This window comes from Peromyscus eremicus, chromosome 7, assembly GCF_949786415.1.
Source record: "Peromyscus eremicus chromosome 7, PerEre_H2_v1, whole genome shotgun sequence".
NCBI lineage: Eukaryota > Metazoa > Chordata > Mammalia > Rodentia > Cricetidae > Peromyscus > Peromyscus eremicus.
In genome coordinates, this window is record NC_081422.1 from 4,479,212 (window position 1) to 4,506,302 (window position 27,091).

The 27,091-nt window shown below is 39.3% G+C and overlaps 1 protein-coding gene across 1 annotated transcript in view; it reads right to left on the reverse strand.

Moving 5' to 3' along the window:
* The window catches only part of Dync2h1 (dynein cytoplasmic 2 heavy chain 1), a 228,876-nt gene that overhangs the window by 106,497 nt on the left and 95,288 nt on the right, over positions 1 to 27,091 (reverse strand). Inside the window, exons 56-63 of the mRNA XM_059267214.1 lie at positions 26,635 to 26,748; positions 24,876 to 25,036; positions 20,731 to 20,854; positions 20,013 to 20,134; positions 6,574 to 6,660; positions 5,310 to 5,436; positions 4,571 to 4,712; positions 3,827 to 3,960 (exon numbers count right to left, since the gene is read on the reverse strand). Of these exons, the coding sequence (XP_059123197.1) occupies positions 3,827 to 3,960; positions 4,571 to 4,712; positions 5,310 to 5,436; positions 6,574 to 6,660; positions 20,013 to 20,134; positions 20,731 to 20,854; positions 24,876 to 25,036; positions 26,635 to 26,748 (1,011 nt within the window). The remainder of the gene's footprint in view (positions 1 to 3,826; positions 3,961 to 4,570; positions 4,713 to 5,309; positions 5,437 to 6,573; positions 6,661 to 20,012; positions 20,135 to 20,730; positions 20,855 to 24,875; positions 25,037 to 26,634; positions 26,749 to 27,091) is intronic.

Here is a 27,091-nt window from a genome sequence, read left to right on the forward strand (position 1 = left end):
CAACACAATTGCTATCGTGGTAAAAGAACACACATGACAGTGGGTGTAACACACTGAGAACTGGACTGCATCTAGCAAGAACACATGGGTAACTTCAGTGGCACGTCAGGGGAAGGGGATGGCAGGAACTAACAACTCCCCCAAACAGTTTCCATCGCCAACACTGTTCAGGACGTGAACACACTAAACAGATGCTGGGTTTTCCAACAGCTGCACTGTGGGTCTCAGTTCTCCAGACATTTTCTCACACAACCCCACGTGTAATCCTCACCAGGCATCTGTGTCTAGAGCCTCTCTTACTGCTCCACTGTATGAAGACACAACCCCTGGCAAAATGACTGGGCTAGCAAATGGCTCTTCAGTGTTACTATGGGTTTAGATCTGGTTTTATGCTAACATCCAGTAATAAACATTTCACAGTTCTGCTAGATTTTGTTACACCCTCAATATTACTACTTTTAAAATTGAAAGAGTTTTTACCCATGATTTCAAACCAATGATCTGATGCAGTCAGGAAAAAAAAAAGAGTGATAATATTTTTAAGGCATCTCATTTTAGCAAAGTATGTGTAACAAACCTAAACCAACTTACAAGTTGGTTTACATCTTATATATACTTCTTTATAGAACTTTAGATAAATTCTCTGAGGTACATTTTATCTCTGTGTTCCATGATAAAATGCAGCTAAAATTACACTTAACACATTATAACAGATAAAAAATGATGAGCTTCCATTCCCTCATTCATTCACCTACCATGCTAGGTAACAACCACGGGAATACAGACAAGGAGTCCAGAAATGAGGAAGATCTATTTCCTTACCTTCAATGACTTCATATCCAATTAAGAAGCAAAAATGAAAACTGCATGATCAGAAAGCACATAAGATACACAGGAGACATGTGGAGTTGGGGTAGGAAAAGTCAAATCAAATTAAGCCAAGAAAGATTATCCAGGTAAAGGAACTAATCCCACAATGGAAAAGAGGCTACGAAAGCTGGAGCAGTCAGACAACTCCAGTCGTCAGGCAGAGCTGAATTTGGAAAGTGTGGGCAAAGATTATGCTTTTAACAGAACAGATAGAAGAATTAGTAAGAGCTGCCTGACCAGGAAGAACTTCCTATGCCATGTCTCATACGCAATGTATATTTATTCCATTCCATTATGAGTAATGAAGATTTCACACCGCAGGCAAGGCAAAGTCACTGGCATACACTATGGAAACGTTGTGAGTAGCAGACTAACATTTCAGGAACATCACTCCAGGAAACAAAACAAGCAACACAAAGGGGGAAGGTGCTGGCTGGCACAGTACATTTCTCTAGGTACAAAATGAAGCCACAGAAGTAAATGTGATGGTTCTGGAGATATCTGAGGAATGCATTTAGTGAGACTGAAGAGGATAAGAAAGGGTTTATAATCGAGAGCTGCCTGGCCTACCCTGCACAGCACACTCAGGGAATCTGATAGGGTCACATTCAGATAGTGGTCACCTGCCACTGCATGGAAATGCTAAACAAATGGCTCACCTGAATCCTTTTAGAAGATTAACAAGCTGGGGGGTGAGTAGAGGAGGAGGGATATGTTTCTAATCTAGAAACAAACTGAAATTGGTCAATGTGAAGTCAGCAAAAGCCAATGTCATTGAAAGGTAGAGACAAGCTATCTGTAATCAAATCTATCTACTCCTTATAGAGAGGGGGCCAGCCTGTTGACATAGGCCTATACATAATACCAACATCGTAAAGGCAGAAAGATCAGGAGTTCAAGATCACACTTAGCTACACGGCAAGTTCAAGGCCAGCCTGCGTAACATGAGATTCCAGTAGTTAATCCTTAGAGAATTCATTTTACAAACCTTACCTAGTATGTTTATAGATGTAACTAAGCATGTGCTTCCCAATCACACATTTAACTACAATGTATTTCAGACCTAACATATCTTCTTAGACTTGGGATACAATGTTGACCATAAAGGCAAATTCATGCTAAGCTAATCTATTTTCCAAGTGATTTGGGGGGAGGGGGTGAAGGTGCATTAGGAGTGTGCATAAGTCTTCAAAAGAATTTGTCAATATTAAATGGAATTTAAATATAAGCTTATTATTAAAATTAAATTTACAGGCAAGTTCCAATATTGATTATGAACCCAATTCTGAAGAGAAAGTTGTCTTTTCAGTTATTAGAAATATATACATATATATTCTCATAAACATGTTTTCTAAAGGCTTACCTCCCCCATCACTCATTCTTAGGAAATAATTCTTAAACCATCAAAGGTCTTGAGGGGAACTGTTTATGATTTGTTTTGCTTTGGGTTTTTGAGATATCATCTCACTATGTATATGTAACCTATGATGACCTTGAACTCCCTCAAATCCTCCTGCTTCAGCCTCTCAGGCTAGGATAGCATGAATGTGTCACTATGCCAGACTTATTAATATTTGTGAATCGGGACTTTCTTTGATAACTGAAGTGAGAAGAAGGATCAATAAGTACGACAAGCATGACATACACACAGGGTGTAGAACGACAGACACAACATAGGGCAACACCTGACACAGACTTTAGTACAAAGGCAGCTGAGGCTCCAGATGTTTATTTCAGTGCAGAAGAAGATAAAAAAAACTGTTCAAAAAGCAAATCGAGAAACAGTAAAATCAAATTATTAAGAAAACCACTCAATTTGTAGTCAGCGACTTCTTCCAGGCAACACATCTGGACAGTTAATTAATAGGTCTAATAAAACAAAACAAATTAGAGGAATAAATAGGACCTAAACCAAGAAAAATATTCCATGCTACCTAAAGAGGAGCATTTGATGTAAATATATACACACACACACTTGGGGGGGGGGGGTAACACACTAAAATAGAGAAAAGAAAAAGATTTATGCTCAGGAAAAAAGGTTACTGAGAGGAGGGAGGATAATGGTGTTATAAAGTATAATCTATTGAGACAGAAAATGAATTCCCATCACTTAGGAGGGAAATTAGTATGCACTTTGCATGGGCCAGCGAGGACAGCGTGGGTGAAGGCACTGGTCCCCATGCCTGATCACACCAAAGGGGAGGCAACTCCTGCACAGTGTCTTCCAGCCTCCATGTATGTACGCACACAATATGCAATAAACAAATGCAAAAACTGTGAGAGGTACACCAAGTTATGATAAAACCAAACTTCATTTAAAGTTTGTGATTTGTTCATCAAGTCATAAGACAAAACAAAAAGGTATAAACATGACAAGGGGACCAGTGGGGTGGTCATCGGGATAACAGTGAAAGAGAAAGGAGGCTGAGGAGAGAGAGTCAAGAGAATGAACTAAGTACATAATGAAACTGTCATTCGACAATGTAATAGATTTGTTAGTCTATGACGTTTGTAACCAAGGCTTTCAGTATGGCTTTCATATTCACTACCAAGAAAGTATTTTCAACTGTAAGAAAACACACTACATGAAACAATTTTCCAAAACGTATAGATGTTCATTTCTAACTTGTAACCTAAAACTTCTTTTGTCATTGTAGAATTTTGTTTGATAAATTAAATTAAATTGAAATACAAAATTTATGCAAGAAATAAAGCATGAGATAATTCAGGGTTCTCCACAATATAACTATTACTACTAGAAAGTTCAATTTTGAGTACTTTATCATCATAAAGGCCATCTTAGCTCATACTTTTATATTTAATTGAAAATAAATTACATTAACAGTAGATAATCAACTTTAATTACCAATATATTTGCCATTTTATTCAACTAAAAAAAATAGGTGTAAGAGCCACGACATGTTTATACTGCAGTGTTGCCAGCTCTCCACATAACCTCTAAGACAAGCTTTTCAGTTACCTGTAAGATCACAAGGGCATTCTCTATGGAGAGGTCATCAGAGGGAAGGCCTTCACTTTTCCAGATCAACTGCTCGCTTTCAGTACAGAGAAATCTCCTTAGATCAAATTCTGAAAAGCAAAAGGCATCAAGTAGTCAGCATAGCGACCAGCACCTGACAGACAGACTGGCACCATGGTGACCAGCACCAGACAGACAGACTAGTACCATAGTGACCAGCACCTGACAGACAGACTGGCACGGGAGGCCCATGGCATGCCATGGCTCACACCCATCCCTGTGCATCACAACATAAACCCAGGAAAAAGCTTTGTAAAATGTGAAAACGAGCAGAACTCATGAATGAATTACTTCTAAGTGAATGTTTCACAGCCACAATAAGTTGTGAAAACCACAAAATTCACAAGAAAAGTTAGAGCCTCCCATTTCATTTTGGCATGTAAAATTCATGTTAAAAAAATAACATACTGAGCTAGACTCATGCAAAATTAAAAATAATTCAAAGGGAGGTCTGTTTCTTATATGGATATAAGAGTAGAAAACCTATAAGAATGAAACAATTTACAAAAAACCCATGTGGTTTGGCAAACCTGAAGTGTCATACGATCCCTGATGACACACAGAGGGAAAAACGTCCCAGTAAGAGAAGTAAAGGGAACAGAGTGGAAGGGCCATTTTTGGCATACTGAAATTTCAAGTTCATAGTAACTCAATACAAACTCTCTAGACCAGCTGCCTTGGTCCATTCTTCCAGACAGTTCTTCCTGAGGCCTTCTGGGGCAGCAGAGAGGTAGGTTATGAATGCAGCCGCCAGCTGAGCTCTTTTGGGGAGGGTCGCTAACTCCTCCGATATCTCGGCAACCTGGAAGAAGACAGCGCACGTGTGGCACTCCCTCAGAAGACAGGATGGCTTCCCAGTTAGGACAATAACCCAGCATTCACTCAAGTGGTAACACCTTAACAACTCTATCACAAAAATTTCAAAAGATCAGTGAGAACTCAAAGTTTTTAAAAGTTTCAGACACAAGATATTTCTATAAATAAAACATGTTTTGTTATATACGTGCCCTCCATCACACACAATTAAATTTAAATAAATTTTAACAGAAAGTTACCAATGTTGAAATAATGGAATATTTCAATAAGAAACAACTGGAGAACAGTGTTGAATATTAATCTTATTTTTGTGGTAAAGTTCCCCAGATCCTTGCCCTCCCTGCCCTCCTCATTAACAACACAGGCAAGCGCAAGGGGAACAGGTTGTTTCCTAAAGCATGTCATAAAAAGACACTTTGATTAAAGACAAGTTTAATTACTGACTGATTATTCACTTCTACATTATTTGTCAAAGGCCAAGTATAAGTTAATGGGTATTTTTCCTGGTCCCCTTTAAAAAACAGAAAACCAAATACATTCTGTACACCCAGGTTTCCTGTGTTTGTGGCTCTTCTGGACACACCTGAGTGTTCCACCTCCGGTGCTCTCTGTCCAGCTGACTGATCAGGACGTCAGCAGCTTTGATTGTCTCCTGTGCCTTGGTGACTTCAGCTTCAAGTTTGGCAGCTTCTGAAGTCCTGCTCTGAAATCTAAGAAAACATGAACATACAATTATAAACAAAAACTTATCCTTGGGACATACTGATTATATGTGTGTATGAAATAGTGTTAATAAGACAGACAAATATACAAACATTTACACTTAAAGCTTTCACTCTTGCTCTAGTAGCTCTCAGAGGTAGAATATAACCCAAACACAAAGCCCTAGGGCCACTGCTCTCTACCAAAACTCAGTACATCAGTCTGTACTCAAGGGCTGGACAGAGCCCTTGCAGGCAACATCCTATACACACTTCTCCTGGTGTTTACTCAGGACTTTGACCCGAAGAATTGGCCAGCCATTTTCTATAATTGTCCTTCTTCCTATTCTAGTTGCACAAACCGATCTGCTACCATGAGAACTTTTTACATGATGATAACATAGTTTATCTTTAAAATTTCCTTCAGCATCTTCTACCCACTCTCTTCCTCTCACCTTACTTCTTGACCTAATCTTCTCAAATACCTACCCGCCAAAACGAAATATCTGGTCCATTGTAAATCATCTCTCACATAGTATCCATTTGCCAGATTTTAACAGTCTTTTATGTACGTCTGTATATGAATATGTGTGTGATATATGCATGTGTACACTGTGCAGGTATGGTCATCTGTGCAGGAACATGTGGAGGCCAGAGGTGCATGCTGGGATGTCTTCCCCAACCACTTCCTCCACATTCCCATAACAAAAAGGAAATGTGACATATAATATCTAAGATAAATTCTTATAATTTTTTCTAAAATTAGCAGAGTCTTCCCTAGCATGCACAAGACCCTGATTTTGATCCCTAGTACCATAAGAAAAAACAAATCACTTGTAGAAAAGTATTACTATTATTTATTTGGGCTTTTCATTTTTTTTTCAGACGGGGTCTTATGTAGCCCAGGCTACCCTCTAACTAGCCATGTAGCCAAGGATGATCCTAAACCCCAGTCCTCTTCACCCATGTCCCAAGTACTGGGACCACAGCCATGAACAATTACATAGCTAAGTAAGAATGGTTCCTCAACTACTCTCTCCGTGTCTCAAACTGAGAGTGACATGAGAGGAGGAAAAAACAATGGTTACAACTAGGATGTGAACCCTTTCAAATGAGCTGAGACGTGAGTTGCAAACTGAAACTTACTTTTCTTTGAGTTCTGACACTTTTTTACCAACAGAGTTAAGAAGGTCTTCTAGCTTCCTTTTTCTATCTTCAGTTTTCTTCAAATTCCTAAAGTGGAAGCCAATGTTAGAAGTCATTCTATTTTAGATTTCAGTATTAAAGCAGCACTTTCAGGAATGATACTGCAGTAAATGTGACAGAACCACCATAGTTCGGTGTTACGACACTTATGCATAGGTAAATGAAGCAATGCCTAAATTAAAAGTGAATCTTTTGAAAAACTCATACCGCTTTTTGGAACTGGTATTTAAAAAGACTTGTGCATACAGATTCTGAAAAAAAAAACAAATGTGTTCATTGATCTTCTTTCAAAAACTATATAAAATGATACCAATGAATAAATATGCACATACCATATAAATGATAAAGAGAATTTAAAAGTGTGGCAAAGGAAATCTTTCAAAAACATTTGGAAAATAAAGACTAATGGGTTAAAATAAAAAAGCAAAAAAAAAAAAAAAATGAGATGCCTGCAAGAAGGAATAGTAAAATAAGCAGAATTCCAAACTGCTCAGAGAGGGTAAGCACCAACTGTCTCCAAAGGGAACAGAAAAGTTGGAGACACAAACATGTCCAACAGTTGTAGGATGCACTGAAAGGTAGATCTCAACTGCATCCCTCCCCTAAAAGCAAACTTTTAAACCAAGCCAAAATTCAACACATCTAGCTGACAATCCATCCACTCTACCTAGCTCCACTGACACCATATATACAAGACATGACACTTTTTTGTGGGAAAAGTGAATGTACCTACAAATACTGAAGAGTGGTCATTGCCTGGCCAATCTACACCTGAATACTTAATCCTCACACCAGAAGTAGGGGAACACAAAGCACACACTGCTTTGTAAACAAATTTCTAAATGGTCTTATTAAATAAAAAACATGGAGCCAGAAATTTGGGTTAAAGCCTTAGAGAGATCAGGAAAATATGGAAAGCCACCAGCTAACCTCACCTTACCAACTCCGCAGCTTCCAAGGAGCATAACTTCCTGTCTACCCAGGCTTATACGCCTTGCTTTTCTGCTCTCATTGGCTCTCAGCCCAGCTACCTCACTTCCTCTTCCTACACAGCTCTATCACTGTCTGTCTGTCTTTACAGACCTCCTGGTCTCTATGGTTGGTACTGGGATTAAAGGCATATGTCAACACGCCTGGCTCTGTTCCCTAGTGTGGCCTTGAACACACAGAAATCATGCCTACTCAGGGATTAAGGGCATGTGCTGCCTGACTTCTTCGTTTACTTAAAATGGCTGGCCTTTCCCCCCAGATCTCCAGGCAAGCTTTATTTATTAACACACAAATAAAATATCACCACATTGGTGTCTATGATTGGATATTGGTTACTGTAAGTCAAGACAGAGCATGTCAAGAATGCTTCCTAACCAACCAAACAGAGCAAATGAGCACATAATTACAGGAGGATGGACTGAAGGTCAGGAAGAAAAATGGAATAAAAATTACATCCTCAAGTGGATAGAGAAAATATTAGAGAAAAAAAGCAAACTTGGAAGAGTCTAATATGGTGATGGAAATACAAACAGAACAGGGAAGCAATGGGAAGACCTCTGAGAAACTAGGACACAGGTATGGAAGGCAGGCAGGTGGACTGTATGCACTAAACACCAAATCCTTGGACCAAGGGTCTCCCATGGGAGGCCCTTCTCTATTTTGTACTAAGTGTCATAATTATTACCAGAACCTTAAAATGATCAAGACCAGATATAAGAAAATACTAAATTGTTGTGGGAATTCATTCCATTCAACCAATGACCTTTGGGCTATCTGGCCTGATGCGAGTGGCCCTTTCTGGGTATATGACTGGTTAAAACTGAAAAGAGGTGGCTGGAGACCGAATGGTGGGTCCCCATCCCCCTTAGGCTGAAGGAGGACGACAGCTGGATAAGTGGCGGTATTTATTACATTCTGTATTGTGAGTATATTATCACTACTTTATACCTTAATAAGTTCCAGAGGTCCTTAAACAGACTCTTGTAGATTTGCATAACAAATGGCACCCAATGTTTGTGGTAAACCAAGGCTGCCTAAACAGGTCAGTGGCCAGGTGGCCCGCCTTCTGCCTGATTCGGGTCCACACTCCATCTTTTGAAACCCTCTCCACTCCCAGGTCCCACTGCTGCTCGGCTGTACCCGAGCAATTTTCTAAAATCCCTACTCTTCTCTTGGCATGGCGCCTGCAGCAGATTGGTCCGCGTGTCTGTAGCTACCCGAGGAATGCCAGCTTGGGCTAGTTTATAACCCACCCACAACTGGCGGCTCTATGCCCCCGTCCAGGAGGCCAGCAGAGCTGCCTGACATCTCCTAATCCGGAAGAGACAGCAGGCTCACACAGACAAGCTTTGCACAGTGGCAACACCGCATTTGGAGGTAACTGCCTGAACTAGGCATAACACCACCCACTTGGGTTGGGACTGCATTGGTAGTAGCCTATCCAGTGCCCACACACATTGCTCATGTGCATCCCTGAGTCCCTAGGTCCCAGGAGCCTAGTGCCCTGCAACCTCAATCCCCAGCCAATGTGTTCCACAGCCTCTGAGCTCCTTCCTGGTTGGCACATTCTGCCAGTGTATGAGCAATGCCTGCCGCTAGCAAGCGGCACATACCTGCATGGGCATATGCGTGCAAGTGCTCCACAAGTGTGCCTGCTCTGCAGTCTGGGCAAGGCATCATTCTGCTCCCCTTAAGCACTAGGGCCCAAAGAGGCCAGCGGCTAGCTGCATGCAGCTGTACTCCCAGCTCCCGGCTCCTGAGCTCATGGTGTTCCCGAGGTCATGGTGTTCAAGCCTTGAGTGCCTGCTCATGGCAGCAACCACACGTGGCACTCTCCACTCATTTCAATTCTGCTTAGAACTCACAGGTCAGCCAACCTTGGGGGCACAAAGCCAGAGAGCAGCTTACTAGGACCTGCTTTGGCACCACACCTGCGACACCTGCTGGACAGATATCGATATTACACCCTAAAATCCTCACACAAACCAGAAATCCAAATCTGTGGGTCAAGTAAGAGGTTTAAACCGAGGACAATCTTCCGAGGATTTTAACTGAGATAAATTACTTGATAACTGTAAGCTTTAACTGACAAACAATAAATAAGTAAATAGGTGGATGGATAGATAGATAGATAGATAGATAGATAGATAGATAGATGATAGATAGATAGATACTTCGAAAAATGTTTACAATTTGTAAATTTCTTCCACACCAACGGTGGATAATATCACCATTCAGGAAAATAAAAACTCTCTCATTGCTGCTATGAATGGAATGCTACAAGAGATATGCGACCTACATGAGATAGACACATTTTTAGCTATAATCACTATTAGTCTGGCAATTCACGTCACATCCTTTAAAAAAGGGGGGTTGATAACAGTGCCAAAAATGAAACTCACTGAAATGATGTGGAGTGTGCAAAGTGGTAATGAGAAATTAGCTGAAAAAATACATTACATGAAGAATGGTAACGAAAATTGGCAGACAAAATACATTCCGTGGAGCATGGTAATGTGCATGTCATACAGATAATCATTAAGGAGGGCAAAGTAGCCTTGAGGAATAAGATAAAATCTTTAGAATTATATATGAATGATGAAAATAAGAAACTGATTGATCTAATGAAGTCATTGGAATCATTCACTGCTTAGGAGGTTCAGACCCTACAGAAGGCAGTGACAAACATATTCCAAGCCTTAGAAGAACGTGTTAAAATTGATTAAAAAAAAAAAAAAAGCACTAAGGCACAGACAAAAGAAGTTAGAGGGGAATTAACCTAACCAGTACCTTACAGAGTTAGAGATGAGCTGTTGAGAGTGGTCAGCACACTTGCTATGATTTATACTGATACTGTTTGTGAAAAGCCAGCAAATAACAATTTTCCCAAAGGATATGCATATTGCAGGTGGGAACACACACACACACACACACACACACACACACACACACACACACACACACATACACACACATACATATATGAAAGATTTAAAAGGTATTAAGGAAACAATAGTTTCCTATGGTGTGCATTCAACATATGTAAAGGCAGACGCTGCATACATGGTTTCTAGGAACAGAATGACTGGAATTAAAGAGTCTCAGCAGTAATAGAATATATCAATCAGTTACAATGGAAAAGCTGGTTGAGAGAAGAAGCTAAGGCCCTTGAGCAGCAAGGTAAGATTACCAACTGGATCAGGCCCTCTGAATGGGTGAGACAGTTGACTGGCTTGATCTGTTTGGGAGGCATCCAGGCAGTGGGACCGGGTCTTGTGCTCATTGCATGAGTTGGCTGTTTGAAACCTGGGGCCTATGCAGGATCGCTTGGCTCGGCCTTGGAGGAGGGGACTGGACCTACCTGGACTGAGTCTACCAGGTTGATCTCAGTCCTCGGGGGAGGCTTTGCCCTGGAGGAGGTGGGAATGGGGGGTGGGCTGAGGGGAAGGTGAGGGGCGGGAGGGGGGAGAACAAGGGAATCCGTGGCTGATATGTGGAACTGAATTGTATTGCAAAATAAAAATTAAAAAAATTAAAAAAAAAAAAAAGATTAGAGGTTTTGAGATTTCCCAAGATCAAATACTTGGTGACAGCTGTTTTGCTGATGTTAATAAGCAGGGTACTTTTGATGAGCACACCTTGTCCCTGTGCTGTATGGAAGCCTTTAATGCTTGGGGTAAGATTCAAGAATCAGGAAAAAGAACTGAGCCATTTACTAAAGTCATACAATGTTCAAAAGAACCCTTTACTGACTTTTTGCAAAGATTGACTAAAATTGTAAGTAGAGAAATATCACATCAAGAAGTCAGATGAGTACTAGTTGAATCTTCGGCTTTTGAAAATGCTAATTTAGAATGCAAAAAGGTAATTGCACCTTTAAAGTTCAGATCAGCACCCATAGAAGAGTGAACCTAAAGCACAGTCAATATTGAGTCTCATAACTATAGTGATGAGGCTTGGATAAGAGAGATGATTTCCAAAGGCCTGAAGAGACATCAAAGTGTCAAATGTTTTAATTGTAGTAAACCAGGCCATCTAAGAAGAAATTGTACAAGGGTGTTCCTACAAACAATATTTCTGCTAGGAATGACCCAAACAGAAAGCCCCAACATTCTGGATTATGCAGAAGATGTAGCAAAGGCTGACATTGGACCAATGAATGCAGGTCAACAAGAGACAAACAAGGTGACCCTTTATCATCAGAAAAATGCCTTGGGGGGCCTCTCACAGCCCCCCAAGTCAAATGTGGTCCAGTCTTTTCCAGTCACAGTGGAGGAAACTCCTCCTCAGAACAATTAGAGGATCCAGTACCTATTGTAAAAAACCATACTACTTTGGATGATAAAACAGCTTTGAAAGATGAGTGAAAAATTCCAGGAGAAACCATAAAACAAATATTTTGATAAACTTCTATAACTGACCAAAGACCAAAGCTAGCGATACAAATAAGTAACATAATTGAAGGCTTGCTAGACACAGGAGCAGATGTAAATATAATTACACCAGAACCATGGCATATGAATTGTCCTCTTCAGGAGGTAGATGTTCAGTTCCTAGGACTGGAACACTATCTCAGGTGAAACAAAGCATAAGATGGGTTGAATGCACAGGGCCAGAAGGACAGAGAGGAAAGTTGAGGCCATATGTGGCTAATGCAGTAGTGAATCTATAAGGATCATGATCTGTTACAGCAATGGAATACCCAGATTAACATTCCACAAACCAACTCACGTTTCTGGGAAGAACATTATTAAGCATGATAAAAAACAGTCACTGACCATTCAGGCTATACGAAAACAGGGCACAACAGCCATTAATGTCTGAGGTACAAATGGCTGTAACCTTAAAATGGTTAATTGGCAAACCTGTCTGCGTTGGGTAGTGGCCTATGACCTCAGAGAAACTACAGGCCTTAGAACAGCTGGTTCAGGAGCAGCTTAATGTTCACCATATTGAAGAATCTACCAGCCCCTGGAATTCTCCTTTATTTGTTATTAAAAAGAAATGTGGAAAATGGAGAATGCTGACAGACCTGAGAGCCAAAAATAAAGTAATTCAGCCGATAGGCTCTCTACAGCCTAGAATGTCTTTGCCTTCTCTGTTACCTAAAGAATGGCTTATTATAGTTATTGACTTAAAAGACTGTTTCTGCACTATACCTTTACAAGAAAAGGATAGGGAAAAATTTGTCTTCACGGTACCTACTTACAATAATTCTGAGCCAGTTAAGATATAGCAATGGAAGGTTCTCCCACAGGGAATGTTAAATAGCCCAACCCTGTGCCTATATTTTGTGCAAAAACCATTGAAAAGAATTCCAAGTTTCCACAATCTATAATCTAACACTATATGGACAATATCTTTTTAGCTGATTCAAAGGTAGATAGTTTTATTAAAAATGTTTGAAGAAGTAAAGAAAGTTTTGCCTTGTTGGGGATTACAAATTGCTCCTGAAAAAATACAAAGAGGAGAGTCTATTAACTACTTAGGTTATAAAATAGGTTTACAAAAAATTCGACCCCAAAAGGTACAAATCAGCAGAGATCGATTGCTGACTCTTAACAGCTTTCAAAGATTGCTAGGAGACATTTCCAATTTATGCTCCACTATTGAGATAAATGCTAATAAACTGGGTGATTTGTTCAATATCCTAGATGGGGACAAGGACTTAAATAGTTCAAGAGAATTAACAGCTGAAGCTGAGAGAGAAAGAAATTGCAGAAGACACATGTGGATTGTGTGGATCCAGAGCTTAACTGCATTCTGGTTATATTACCCTCTATGCATTCCCCTACATGGATTTAGATGCAGAGGGAATATACTATATTGAAATGGATATTTCTACCACATAAACAGAGTAAGAAAGATATATGTGGAAAAAGATTTCTGATTTGATTTTAAAAGGAAAATTAAGACTTCATCAAATGACAAGAATGGACCCAACAGAAATTGTAGTACCTTTAACTAAGGAGGAAATTTCTCTTTATGGAAAGATAATGAATATTGGCAAAGAGCTTGCAGTAATTTTTTGGGGAGAGATTAATAGCAGTTACCCCAAAAGCAAGAGAATTAAATTCATAAAAAGAACTAGTTGGGTCCTTCCTCACATTGTACAAAGAACAACACTTTCTGGAGTCCCTATGTTCTATATTGATGCAAATATATCAGGAAAGACAAGATATAAATCAGGAAATTTAAGTAAAGTGGTTCAAAGCCCTCATGATTCTGTACAAAAGTCGGAAGTGTATGCAATTCTCATAGTACCAATGGACTTTACAGAACCTCTTAATATAGTTACTGACACTCCATATGCAGAAAGAGTTGTTTTACATATGAAACTGCAGAATTTATTCTTGATAAAACAGAATTAACTTCATTACTTACACAATTACAGGAAACAATCAGGACTAGGAATATATATTACATCAGATGCCATATGGGTCTGCCAGGTCCTCTAGCACAAGATAATGATGAAACTGATCAATTATTAATAGGAAATGTGCTGGAGGCCTAAGAATTTCATAAAAAACACCATGTCAATTGCAAAGGTTTGAAAAAGAACTTTTCAATCAATTGGCAACAAGCCAAGGAAATTATAAAAAAAAGTCCTATTTGTTCCTTTTATATAACCAAACTCCCTTTCCTGCAGGAAGTAAACCTAAAGGTGTACAAAGAAATGAAATTTGGCAAATGGATGTGTTTCATTTTGCAGAATTTGGACAATTAAAATATATTTTACATATATACAAATATATGTATATATATATACATATATATATATATATACATATATCAGATACATTTTCAAGATTTCAATGGGCAACTGCTCTGAGTTCTGAAAAGGTTGATTCTGCAATTACACACCTATTAGAAGTCATGGCTATCATGGGTATACCTATACAAATTAAGACTGACAATGCTCCAACATATGTCTCTAGTAAAATGAAACAGTATTTTGCATATTAGAATATAAAAGCATATTACAGGTATACCACACAATCCTACAGGACAGACGATTGTAGAAAAATCTAATCACACTTTAAAAGAAATGCTTACTAAACAGAAAGGGGGAACTAAGACCCCCAGAGATAGATTGCACAATGCCTTATTTACCCTGAATTTTCTTAATTCTAATGAGAAAAGAACAGCTATGGAGAGACACTGGACAACAGAAAAAACTACTGAGTTAAATCAACCCGTGTTCTTTAAAAATGTGGTGATCTCAGAACAGAAACCAGGATATGTGTTACGCTGGGGAAGGAGTTTAGCTTTTGTTTCCACAGATGAAGAAAAGATATGGATACCATCAAAATTAATAAAGATTTGATTCGAACAGGAGAAACTTCTTAATAAGAAGAAGTGATAGTTCATTCACCAATGTGGCAATTCTACAAGGTAAGGAAAACTCACCAAACAAGGGTCAGGACATGGTTCTGTTTTTGTCTTTACAGGAAAACAGAAATGCCCATTTTCAAGAAGTCAAAAGACCTTGGGACATCTAGACATCCAAACAAGTGAAAGGTATCCAAAAAAAAAAAAACACCAAGCAAAGAAAATCTGACCTAATGGTACCAATATTCTCATTGGGGTAAAAACTCACTACATAAGCATCAATATCTTTTTACTTCTCAAAAAAGTTGAAGTCCTAATTAAAGCTGGCTTTCAAGTTGGAATGTGGTTCTCTCCTTCTCTAAATCTAAGCATGGTGTTAAAAGAAAAAAATTAAGAGTTTCTGTCTTATATCAGAAGAGTCATCTGGTGTGGGACAGAAGAAAACTAAGTCTAGGGACTATTGTCACAATTCTCTTTCTCCCCATACTTATTCTTGACTCTTTAGAACCTTTCTTTACATATATTATGATCTTAAAATTTAAACTTTCTATATTGATATTAATAATGTTTAAGTTTTCCACAGTGAACAATAAGTTTTCCTAATCACAATCTCAGAAGTCCCCAGAAGGAAGATGGGAACCCACAACGATTCTACTTGGTTCATAATGATGCCACTGAGCCAAAAAACACCACACTAAGATCGGCTTTAGACAGCAAACTGCTCAGGACAGTTCCAAGGTGGCTAACTGGGATGGTCCACCATCTTACCCCTCTATCTAGAACTTCGGATAAGCTTTACTTTACTCTGAGACTGGATACAAATGTTACAGCTAGTCCTCATGAGACTTAACCACTGTTCTAGTTTTGTAAAGGATCCCACAAAGATACCATCGACTCCCCCACCCCACCCCACCCCGGCAGACAGCAGGAAGCAGTTCTGAGGAAACAACATCCCCTCCCAACAGGTTTTTGCTTTCTCAGCATTATGGACAATTGTCATCTGCTAGGGGTTGGTTATAAGCGGATACAGGGTTGGAAGTGGAACAATAAAGTTACACTCAGGAATCTCATTTAGAATTAAAAAAAGGGGGGATAGGCAGGATAAGAAATAAAGTAAATTATTGTATCCACTTGTAAACTAATTTAGCAATTAACAGCTTTGGATAATTTGCATTGGTATGGATTCTTGTATATTGATACAACAAATGTAAAATTATTTTTCCCTTCCTGTTAAAGATAATTTATATATTGATACAAATTCAAAAATATATTTGTCATATTGTACATATGTTCCTACTTCTGTTTAAAGTATATTTTTATATTGATACAAATGTAAAATTATAATTGTCATACTACATGTTTGTTCTACCTCTATTTAGGATATTTTGTATATTGATACAAATTAAGGATATTGTCATATTGCACTATACATTTCAGCCTCTCATTAAGATGTATTTGTATATATTGTCACAAATTTGAGGTCATTGTCCTTATACTGTACATCTGCCTACAGAATGTTTATTTTTATAATGTGAAGCTTTAGTCTTTAAGCTATATAGGTTGATAAGAACTACAGGTTAACAGTCACCCATGCTTGTCATACTTACAGTCATGTTAGTTAGGTTTTCTAGATATTACAGAAATATATGTCAGATGGATAGGTAATCTTCAAACACTTCATAGACCTAGAGAATATGGTATTTAAATGTTTTAGTAACTTAGAATTCTGTTGATGTGAGACACGATTGCTCCTGGCAGCACCAATCTACTCCTGAAAGGATGATGGGCATTGAAGACACTCCATATGGAGTTATCTTCTTGGCAAAAATGGTCTTTTGGGCAAAGTATTGCCCTTGTCTTGACTGCTGACAGTAAGCTTGCTGTCCAATCAGGATGAGCAGGACACAAGGAAAAACGACTGCTGAACCTTGCCAAGACAGGGTAGGACAGTCTTTCAAATTTTCTCGCTCCTGAAAATGGTCTGTCAGATATTCCAGGCCTATAGCCAACAGTGGATGCCCCAACATTGCAGACAAACATTGGGTGACAGGCAGCCAGCTGTTTCTGTTATTTCTTGCATTCATCGGAAGTTGCTTGCTTGCGCTTCTTGCTTACTTATCATTTTCCTTCTCAGGTCTTTGATGGGGTTGAAGACTAGATAGCTACAGTTATAATATTTTAGATAAGAGCACATCAGGTACAACGTTTAGATCCTTCAAGATAGGACAGCTATTAGAATAATCTCTGTAATTTGCCAATTATCCTTGGTCTGGACATTTAGTATATGTTTCTTGCTTGGTGTTGTTCTTGTTGGTTGTAGTTCCACTTTTGTTTATGTATTACCCTTTCTTTCTCCTGGACAATACTTGATAATTGCTCTTATTTTATATAGTTCTATATTAGATTCAGAACCTTTTATTTAGAGAAAAAGGGGAAGTGTTGTGGGAATTCATTCTACTCAATCAATGACCTTTGTACTATCTGGCCCAATGGGCATGGCCCCTTCTGAGTATATGACTGATTAAAACTGAAGAGGAGGTGCACTTGCACTCTCTTGGGTGGTCAGTGACCACACAGTGGGTTCTCATCACCCTTGGGCTGAACGGAGGAGGACGGCAGCTGGATAAGCAGTGGTTTATTTCATTCAGTATCCGTGAGTGTATTATCCCCATTTTATACCTTCATAAATTCCTGAGATCCTTTAATAGACTCTCGTTATTTGTGTAACACTAGATTAGCTCCAGAACTGTAGCAACAGACTAGTAGAGGATTTTGATCACGAAATTGAAGGAAGGTATTCATTCCACCATCCTTCCAACCACAGCAGCTTCTCTGTGTAGAAACCTGCCAGAGCCTCTGGTTTGTCCTGGTGTGTGCCACATGCAATGGGTGGGGAGATCATTTATTCACCTAAACATGACAGGAAAGGGAAAGCAGAGGTGGAGAGTATCTCCTGGGTCTTCACAAAAAGATTTCCTTGTCCTTAAGAAGCACAACTTAAATACTTAAAAAATAACAATTTTAAACCTGTCTTGAAGTTAGAATTGAAATCTACCTGTGATTTGGGCAGTTCATTTGCAAATAAATCAAAAACAGAAGGAAGAGCTTCCTGGAAAAACATAACCACCCCCAGAACCAAACTCCTTTTGTACTTGCTGACTGAAGCATGCTGCACGTTCCCAAGTGATGGTTTCACAGATCTTCAGTCCAATATGCCCCAATGTATAGTGACAGGTATTGAGGGAACTATTGAAGGAATAATAAACACCTCCAGAACTAACAGGTGCACTGGCTATATCCCACCAAAACTGTAAAAACTCACAATCCAGAAACAAGGTCCTAAAAACTTCCAAAGAGAAAAAATACAGCTTAATATACAAAGCATGGGGGAACAAACAGCCCTGCTTTTAAAGAGCAAAGCTGCACTCTGGAAGCCAGCAGAAATGGAGTTCCACTCTGGAAATGGAGTTCTGCACCAACCAGTGGGGTTGGACTTCAGTGTGCACTGAAATTACCTGAAGGTTCAGTTCAAACAGACTACAAGGCTTCCCCGCCACAAGCATACCTCACTCTGCACCTGGAAGGAGTGAGAAGATCTGCACATTTAACAGAAACCAACGTGATGCTGAAGCTCTGCCACAGACCACATAAAGAAATGAGCCCATAAAAATCACTACATACAAGCCACTCCAATACTGAACACATATGATAAAAGAATAAACATGTGAAGAACTCAAAATATTTGTCTCATGAATATTTTCATAGGAAACAAGTAAAAAATATATTCTAGGAAAACAAGGAACTAAAAAAAAGAATTCATAATAAAATAAAAAATGATGGAACAAACAGAAGAGACAGAGGAACCTCCCAGAACAATGAAGAGAGTACATTCCGAGATACCAGCTTTAGGCAGGACTCTAGAGGGCTAATTCAAGAAGAAGAAGAACACTAAGGAAAAAGAACACCACGAGATCACTGAATATGCTTCCAGGTTTGTGTTGACACATGGCAGATAAACATGTGAGCAGAAAGGATAATCCATTTCCAAAGTGAGGGCGATCACACAGGAAACAGAAGCAGCTCACAGAGAGAGGGATGTAGCACAGCTGTGGGGCTTCTGCTTACAAAGCCCAAGATCTGTGGTTCAATCTCCAGTAAGTAAAAAAAGGGGGAACAAGAAAAAGTTGCACAAGAAAATAAACTCATAAAATACATGTCTCAACTAAGAAAATATTTTCACTATCAAAATAATAAAAAACAAAAAAATTTAATACAAAATTTTCATATAATTAATATTGAAAAAATTAGGTAAGATTTTTCTATATATAATTATTATTGAAAAAAATTTAGCCGGGCGGTGGTGGTGCACGCCTTTAATCCCAGCACTTGGGAGGCAGAGCCAGGCGGATCTCTGTGAGTTTGAGGCCAGCTTGGGCTACCAAGTGAGTTCCAGGAAAGGCGCAAAGCTACACAGAGAAACCCTGTCTCAAAAAACCAAAAAAAAAGAAAAAAATTTAGGTAAAGATTTTTCTCCAGAATGGGTTTATAGGTAATGTCAAAAGGTAATGACACATTCAACAAACCTCTTGGTCTGCATTTAGAATTAAAAACAATAGCAAACTGTATCTCCAATCTCCAAAGTTAAATAGTTAAGTATTCTTCCTACCTGCTCAAATGCTGTTCGGGGAAATATTATCTTAAATATTCCCTAGAACTTCAATGTCAAAGAAACATCACACAAGCTCGACATGTTCAGTCACTCCTTTCCTGCTTTGGCTCTTCTGAAGAAACTCCCGCCTGTTCACACACTACCAGCAACATGGACACAGAAGCCAGGGGCTTCTGTTGCCTATCCTCAAGTTGGCTGCTGTTTGGATCTGTTCACTTCTTACCTTGGGGTTTCACTCACCCATCTGAAAGCTTGCTTTGTCAGCTGCCATTTTAAAGTAGGGGCAAAACCAACACCCCAAACCAAACTGAATACAAACAATATAATACACACATCCAGCTGACGATCAAAGTGCAGACAGACATTCTGCACTTCATGTTTTACTTACGACTCTAATCCTGACTGCTCTGTTTCCAGAGGCTGGATCCGTTCCAAGACATGGGAGTACTGTACATTGGCCTTAACCCAAGCAGCCAAAGGCGCAGCTGCAGTGCTGGCACGCTTAGCATTCTGAAAAAGTCATCACAAGTTACCCCGTGCCCAACTTAACATCACACAAACATAACGTTGATGTCGACATTTGGTCCCGAAAGAGATGTTTTTATGAACTCCCCTTGCAGTTTAAAGTCCATGTCTTTTAAGCACAACTGATCGTGTAGCATGTACATGCATCAACATGGCTGCTCTGTCTCCTTTATAGAGAGTGCACATATCACTTTCCCTTCCACATGTGACACCCGTTTCTTAAATGAGAGCAATTTTGAGAGCATTGTTACTGGTGTCAAACACAAGCTAACATTGAAAGAATGTAAAAAGTATCAGAATCACTGAAGTTAAACTTTATTGAAATTTGATACAAGTATGAGGAAACAGATGCCCATTACTGCAGAAGCACCCAGCAGAGGAGAAAGAACACTGGGAAGGATGTGGGGAAGAAGGAAGGAAAAAGGATGAGCTGAGGGAAACTCCAGGTTCAAAGTCCTTGGAGGACAGCAAACCTGAAACTCTGTTCTGCCTTAATTTTAGCTTTTAGACCATCTAGAAAATGGTAACAACAGAGTATCCCACAGTAAAAAGCCAGTCACATAGCATAAAAAACAAACTACCTTTGGATCGAAAGAGGCTTTGTTTTTGAAGAGAAGCTCCTCCACACTCTCTCGTATCTCCTTTGGGATGTTCCGTGCATCAAAAGTTGCAATGTCTTCTCTCACACCCCTTTTTGCAAGGAAGCTAGGAAAAAGGCACAATACTTCAAATATGGCAAACTAAAAATTTTTCTTTCTAAATAAATGTGATGTGTATAGTACTAACACCCAATTAATTAACAATAATAGGATATGAAGATTTAAAATAGAGCTAATAACTATCACATGTTAATAAACAAGAAACCCAAGCTTTGAGAGTATGAAGCAGTCTATCCACCATCCCATGAATAAACCAGAGCAAGAAATGGAGTGTGAGAATCACACTGTCCAGAGTCCACTCTCCCTGCATGTCAACCATTATATACTCCCATGCTTTAGAGTCCTCAAGGAACTTTCTAAAGTATCCCCCATCCTAATCTCTATCTCCAGAAGTAAAAATGACTCCTTATTATCAGTGTGAATCTCAACAGCACGAACCCCAGCACCAATGTTCTGGGGAAAACTTGAAGCTAAGTGGCTCTGTGCCTTGTTAATTCTCAGCCCTTCTAGTTTCTGTCTGTATTATTCTAACTCCTCATTCCTCCCTGAGTCTCTCCCTTACCTTCCTCTCTTTTCACTAACCTCTGTTTTCTCTCTTCCCTCTCTCTCTCCAAACCACCCCCAAAGTACAACACACAAAGTACAGTGATCATATTGTCTTCATTAGTAATTGTAGTGAAATCATGATGCTTTTCTATGTAAGGGTTAAATAAATTATTAAACGTAACAGCCATTCTTAAAAACTCTTGGGCATTCCTCTCTTTCTCAGTTAATTTTAAATAATCACAAAGAGAAGATATTTAGATTTTGAGATGATCACACATATCTTGAAATTTCAGGGAAACCTTGTACTATATATTTAAATAAAAGTTAGTTTAAGAAATAATAAAGGAAATATTAAGAATGATCCATGAAAACCCTGATAGGCAGCCATGATGTCAACTACAGGAAGGAGACTAACGCAAGACAAGGTGCCAGAGTACAGCCGTAACTACCACAGTTGCAGAAGAGGAGGCAACATGATTACAGCAGAAGCAGTCACTCTGTCTAGGGAGTGGATTAGGAACATCTGCTGCCATCTGCTGCTCAGGAAGTGTGAAAGCAGAGACCCAACTGGGTTGATCTAAGCACTGTCCTAGAGACAACCTTCTAATGGAAAAGAGACAATAGGCAGTACTGGGGATAATTCAGGGTTAGTGGGCACCTGGGTTGGCTCTGTGGATGAAGAAAACGGATGGTACTTGGGAAAGAACTTGTCTACTTTTCATGACCAAGTTCAATTTCGACTGTGAGACATGCCCTCACAGTGGGCTGCTCTCACTGTGGGTGCCCTCTGATGGGCGAACCTCACTGTGTTAGATGCTATCACATTTGGACACCCTCACAGTGGGCTACCCTCACTGTAGGGATGCTATCACAGTGGACTGTCCTTATGGTGGGACATCCTCATGGTGGGATGACTTTGCGGTGGGATGCTACCATAGTGGGAATACCTACTTCCTGAGGAAACATAAAGGAAAATATGCCTTAGAGGTTTAGACGATGTAAGGTTAATACTGATTATGATCTCAACAGGGTCTATAATCACCTAGGAGATAGCCTTTGCTTTGTCAGGGTTCTCTAGATTAGGCTAGCCTCTAGCATTGCTTTTTCAGGGTACTCTAGATTAGGCTAGCCTCTAGCATTACTTTTCTGAATGGAAAGAACCACATGGGCTAGGATCCTGAACTGTATGAAAAGGAGAAAACAAGCTGACCTCTAGCATTTATCTCTCTCTGCTTCCTGACACTGGATCAAATGTGAGCAGCTGCATAAAGCTCCTAAAGCCTTGCACATCACCATGATGGGTGGTATCCTTGCACTACATAAGCCCTTTCTCTCTTAAGTGACTTTTAACAGAGTATTTTATTACAGCTCCTGCAGAGTAGCTGGGACAGAAACCTAACATGGAGTGTTAAGCACAGGATGGACATGTTAACACTATGCTCTTCAAAAATAAGGATATGAAACTACTTACTAATAAATATTGGGATTTATGTGACCACATAACACTGTCAGAAAAATACATCTCTTTCTTAAGAGATGAAGTCCTGGGAAAGAGATATCCTGACTCAGGGAATAAAGACCCTGAAGATCATACCAAGTTTGGGTTTTAGATAAGGTAAAGTCAATCTAAGAAGGATCCTTAGCTTTAAGACCACGAAATATAGAGTCAGACAGACCTCAACTTAAAATTTTCTAGCAGTGATTAGAGACAAATTACTTAACTTGTTCAAATTGAATTTCTTTTAAAAAAAAATGGGATGAAAACATTCACTTTACATAGCTATTATTGTTTGTCAAACATGGAAAAATGAGCACAAACATTGACAATGAGAGTGGAATTATTGGGAACACTCTTAATAATGTGGCACAGAGCCTCTGGAAAAGTTTTGTGGGAGAAATTTAGATGTTATTTGATATGGGCTAGGGAAGCCTGAGGATGCTGGGAGGAGCTTAGAAGGTGGGAAGGAATACTGATAGAAAGATGGCTCATGAGACTAAACAGTAATAATGGCCAGGAGCCTGAGGTGCTGTGTAGGGTTTATTAAAAGTTCACAGTTTAGTCAATATGGCGGACACAATTTCAAGATGTCCCAGAATTTAGGTCATCAAGGACTGCTTTGTTTTGGGTTTAAGAAGAAAAGTATGAGCAAAAAGCAGAGCAAAAAGATTTTAAAATCCTGCAGTTTCTCAAAAAAAATAGAATAAGGCTGGAGCCAATTAACGAATAAATAAATAACAAACAATGATTAATTAATTAATAATCTAATAAATTAAAAATCAGCAGTTAGATGAAGGGATTCAAAGTATTAGAAAGTAACAACAAACAAAACAGCACATTGCCCTGGAACAAGGCATATAAAGTTTGGTAGGATCTCAAGTATCAAGCGACCCAAGACTGTAAAGGCTTGATCTCATCTCAAAGACTCTGTTATGAGCACAGAGCTCTGTAGTACCCTGCTATCACACAGCTCCCTGTGACAAGTGTTTCCCTGAGATCAGTCACTGAGGCATTCAGAGGCAGCAGCAGACATCATCTGAGCAGGCCCAGCTAAAGCTTAAGGTAGTAGAAACCTGGCATTGTCCAAGTGATTACAGGGTTTGAAGGAATCCAGCATGCAAGAATTATGGGATAAAGAGATTTCAAAGAAAGTGTTGGAAGCCATGGAACGTATGGCAGGCCCTGAAAGGGTAATGAGCGAAGTTAAAGATAAAGTGGAGAACTAAGGAAGTCAGAAGTAGCAGAAACATGGAAATACGCAGACAAAGAGTCATCCTAAGAAAGAGGCCATGTAGGCTGAATGTAGCACAGGGCTGTCCAAATCCGTTGTAACTTACATGATAAAACTACATGTCCCAGATGCTGGGCATGGAGCTAGAGACTTTAATGTTCGCCATATTGGTTTGCAGACTTGCTTTGGCCATAATTCCTTCCTTGTAGAATGCTTATATTGTGTCACTATTTGTTCAAAGTACACAGCATGCTTTTTAATTCTATAGGGACTAATAGAGGCTAACAGGGGCTAAGAAGACACTGGACTTCTGAGCAATGCTGGAACCATAAAGACTGGGGTCTCATGTACATGGGCAGAATGTACTTTGTGATGAAATGCCTTTCAGGGATCAAGGGGGTAGAATGCTATGGTTTAAAGAGATGTGTCTGGGTGCCAAACTGACAAAAGGTGCTGAAATTTGAGATAGTTAATCTTGATTATCAGTTAGAAAGGACCGAGAAGTGACTGGGAGATTAGTAAAGCATAGCCCTGACACCTCTACAGAGGTGACCCCGTGCAGCACAATCCTACAGGCTGGAGCATCAGACAGAGTAAAAGGACACATCAGCTATAACAAATATTTTATTTGCTGACTAGCTCTGGTGAGGTAAACTGGTCCACCCCTCCCTGCCACGATAAATACCTCTATAACTGTGATCCAAAACTATATGCATTGCAGGCAGGTACAGTTCATTAGTGGGGGAAAAAAAAAAAAAAAAACAGAACACTGTACAAATTTAAAAAACTTACCTTTTCATGCTTACCCACGATGTATCAAAGATACCCATTAACCTCAAAACTCCTTCAAGAATGTCTCGGATTACATCCGGTGGCATGCGCAATGAGCGAATTTCTGAAAGAGATTCTGGCCTAATGTTTCCAACAGCTAGCTTAGCTTCGTTGACTAGAGGCTAAAAGACAAACAAATCAGGAATTGTCAATCGATGTCCTTTTTTCTTTTTCTCTCTTTTTTTTTTTTTTTTTTTTGGTTTTTCAAGACAGGGTTTCTCTGTGTCGCTTTGGTGCCTTTTCTGGAACTTGCTCTGTAGACCAGGCTGGCCTTGAACTCACAGAGATCCACCTGCCTCTGCCTCCTGAGTACTGGGATTAAAGGTGTGCGCCACCACCACCGCCCACCAATGTATGTACTTTTAAAAATCAGTAACTATAACAGACAATGAGGGGTCTAGTCCCTCAATATTCCGCTCCCAGGGACCGGGAAAAATCTACAACCAGCTGAATATTTAATCTTTGATGGTAATAAAAGAATCTATGGACACGAAATTCTTAGTCCATATACTTTATTCTTCTGAGTCAGTTCTCTCTCTACACAGCTTCTTTTCTGTCCCCCATGCTTAGTTCCTCCTCTGTCCCTTCTCTTCTCGTCCTCTCTTAGTCCTAGTAATAACTAAGCTCTTATGCTCTCAACTTCATCCTCGTCCTCTGATCCTCCATCTTTCATCTTTCCTTCCTCTCCTATTCTCCTGACCTGATTCAAAATCACCTACCATCTGCCAAAACTCTTCTTGCTGATTTCTCCTTGGGCTGTGCTATTCTAACCCTCCTGCTTTCTGCTCAGGCTCAGCTATTCTCATTCTCACCTCTCCCCCAGAGTCAGGAGTTCTGCTCCAGTCTTCATTTGCACCTGGTTATGTGCAAAAAAAAAAAAAAAAAAAAAACCCTTTTGTCCTGAGTCAACAGCTGGTAATGCCACTAGGCCTCAAGGAAAAGGATGGTCTGAGCTTCATTTGCACAAGAAACAAAGCTATGCATCTACATACCCGCCTATTTCCTAGGTGCAGGAGACAGGCATTGTCTCTGTAGGGGTGTTACCTAGTACAGATCAGCAGTAGGTCTGAGAAGCTTATACTGTTTGCTGTTTGGCCTAGGAGTTAGGGGTGCACAAGATATTGATGTAGGAAACAGCTGATACATTAAAAGCCAAATAACATCAAATATTCCTTGATATTTGACTTCCTCTAGAAGGATTCCTTGATCTTTCTAGGTATAGCTTTATCATATACAGCTGAATCTCTATTACATATTGTTGCGCCCTGCAGCAAGCAACATTTTATACATCATGTAATACATACTGGAATTTTAGTCAAACGACTATAGTTACTAATGGCCTTCCTGTTTTAAAACACAAAAGAAAAGAATGCTCACAGTTTTCAACTAAGCTTCTTGCCACTATGATTGCACCATTCCAATTTAGCAAATCTAAGCTATTTTGAGATACTTTTCCATTTTCCAGAGGTATTTGTACTGTAGGAATAGCCTGGTCACTTAGTCAAGTCTGCAGAACAGACTTAACAAACAGCCTGTCATGATTCCTCCCCGGCAGGCTGTCCTGCTCACTTCTGTGTCCATGTTTAAGGGACAGACCATACTGGCAACAGTGCTATGAAATAAACTGAGCCACAGTAGCATTTAAGCTCAAATACAATGGTAGGTGAATATATGAAAGGATAATATTCACATTTAATTAGAACATATATTTTCAACTTACTTGTACTTCTTTTAATTCATCATCAATTTTACTTTTTCTTTCTTCAATTTTAACAACTTCTTCTGCTATTTTATGTTTTAGTCTTTCAAGTTCTGTCTTTTGCTCACTAGCATCCTGCAGGAATAGTTAAACGACATTACAATCACTTATAATGCACTCAGTATTTAAAAGCACAACAACAAAAACAATCTTTTTTAAAATAACGTTTCCTAATTTTTTTATATTTATTTTTGGTCAGTAGCATGTGAAGGCATTTTCTCAGTTGAGGGTCCTCTTCCCAGGTAAGTCCAGCTTGTGTCAAGCTGACAAAAACAAACAAAACAACCAGGACAATTAAAAGTACATTTGAGAAATAGATAAAACAGAATGATAGCACAGAGATCTAGTATGATTTATAAGTTGTCTTCAAAAATTAGCTCTATTTTACCACCATCAACAAAACAGAAATACAGAAGAG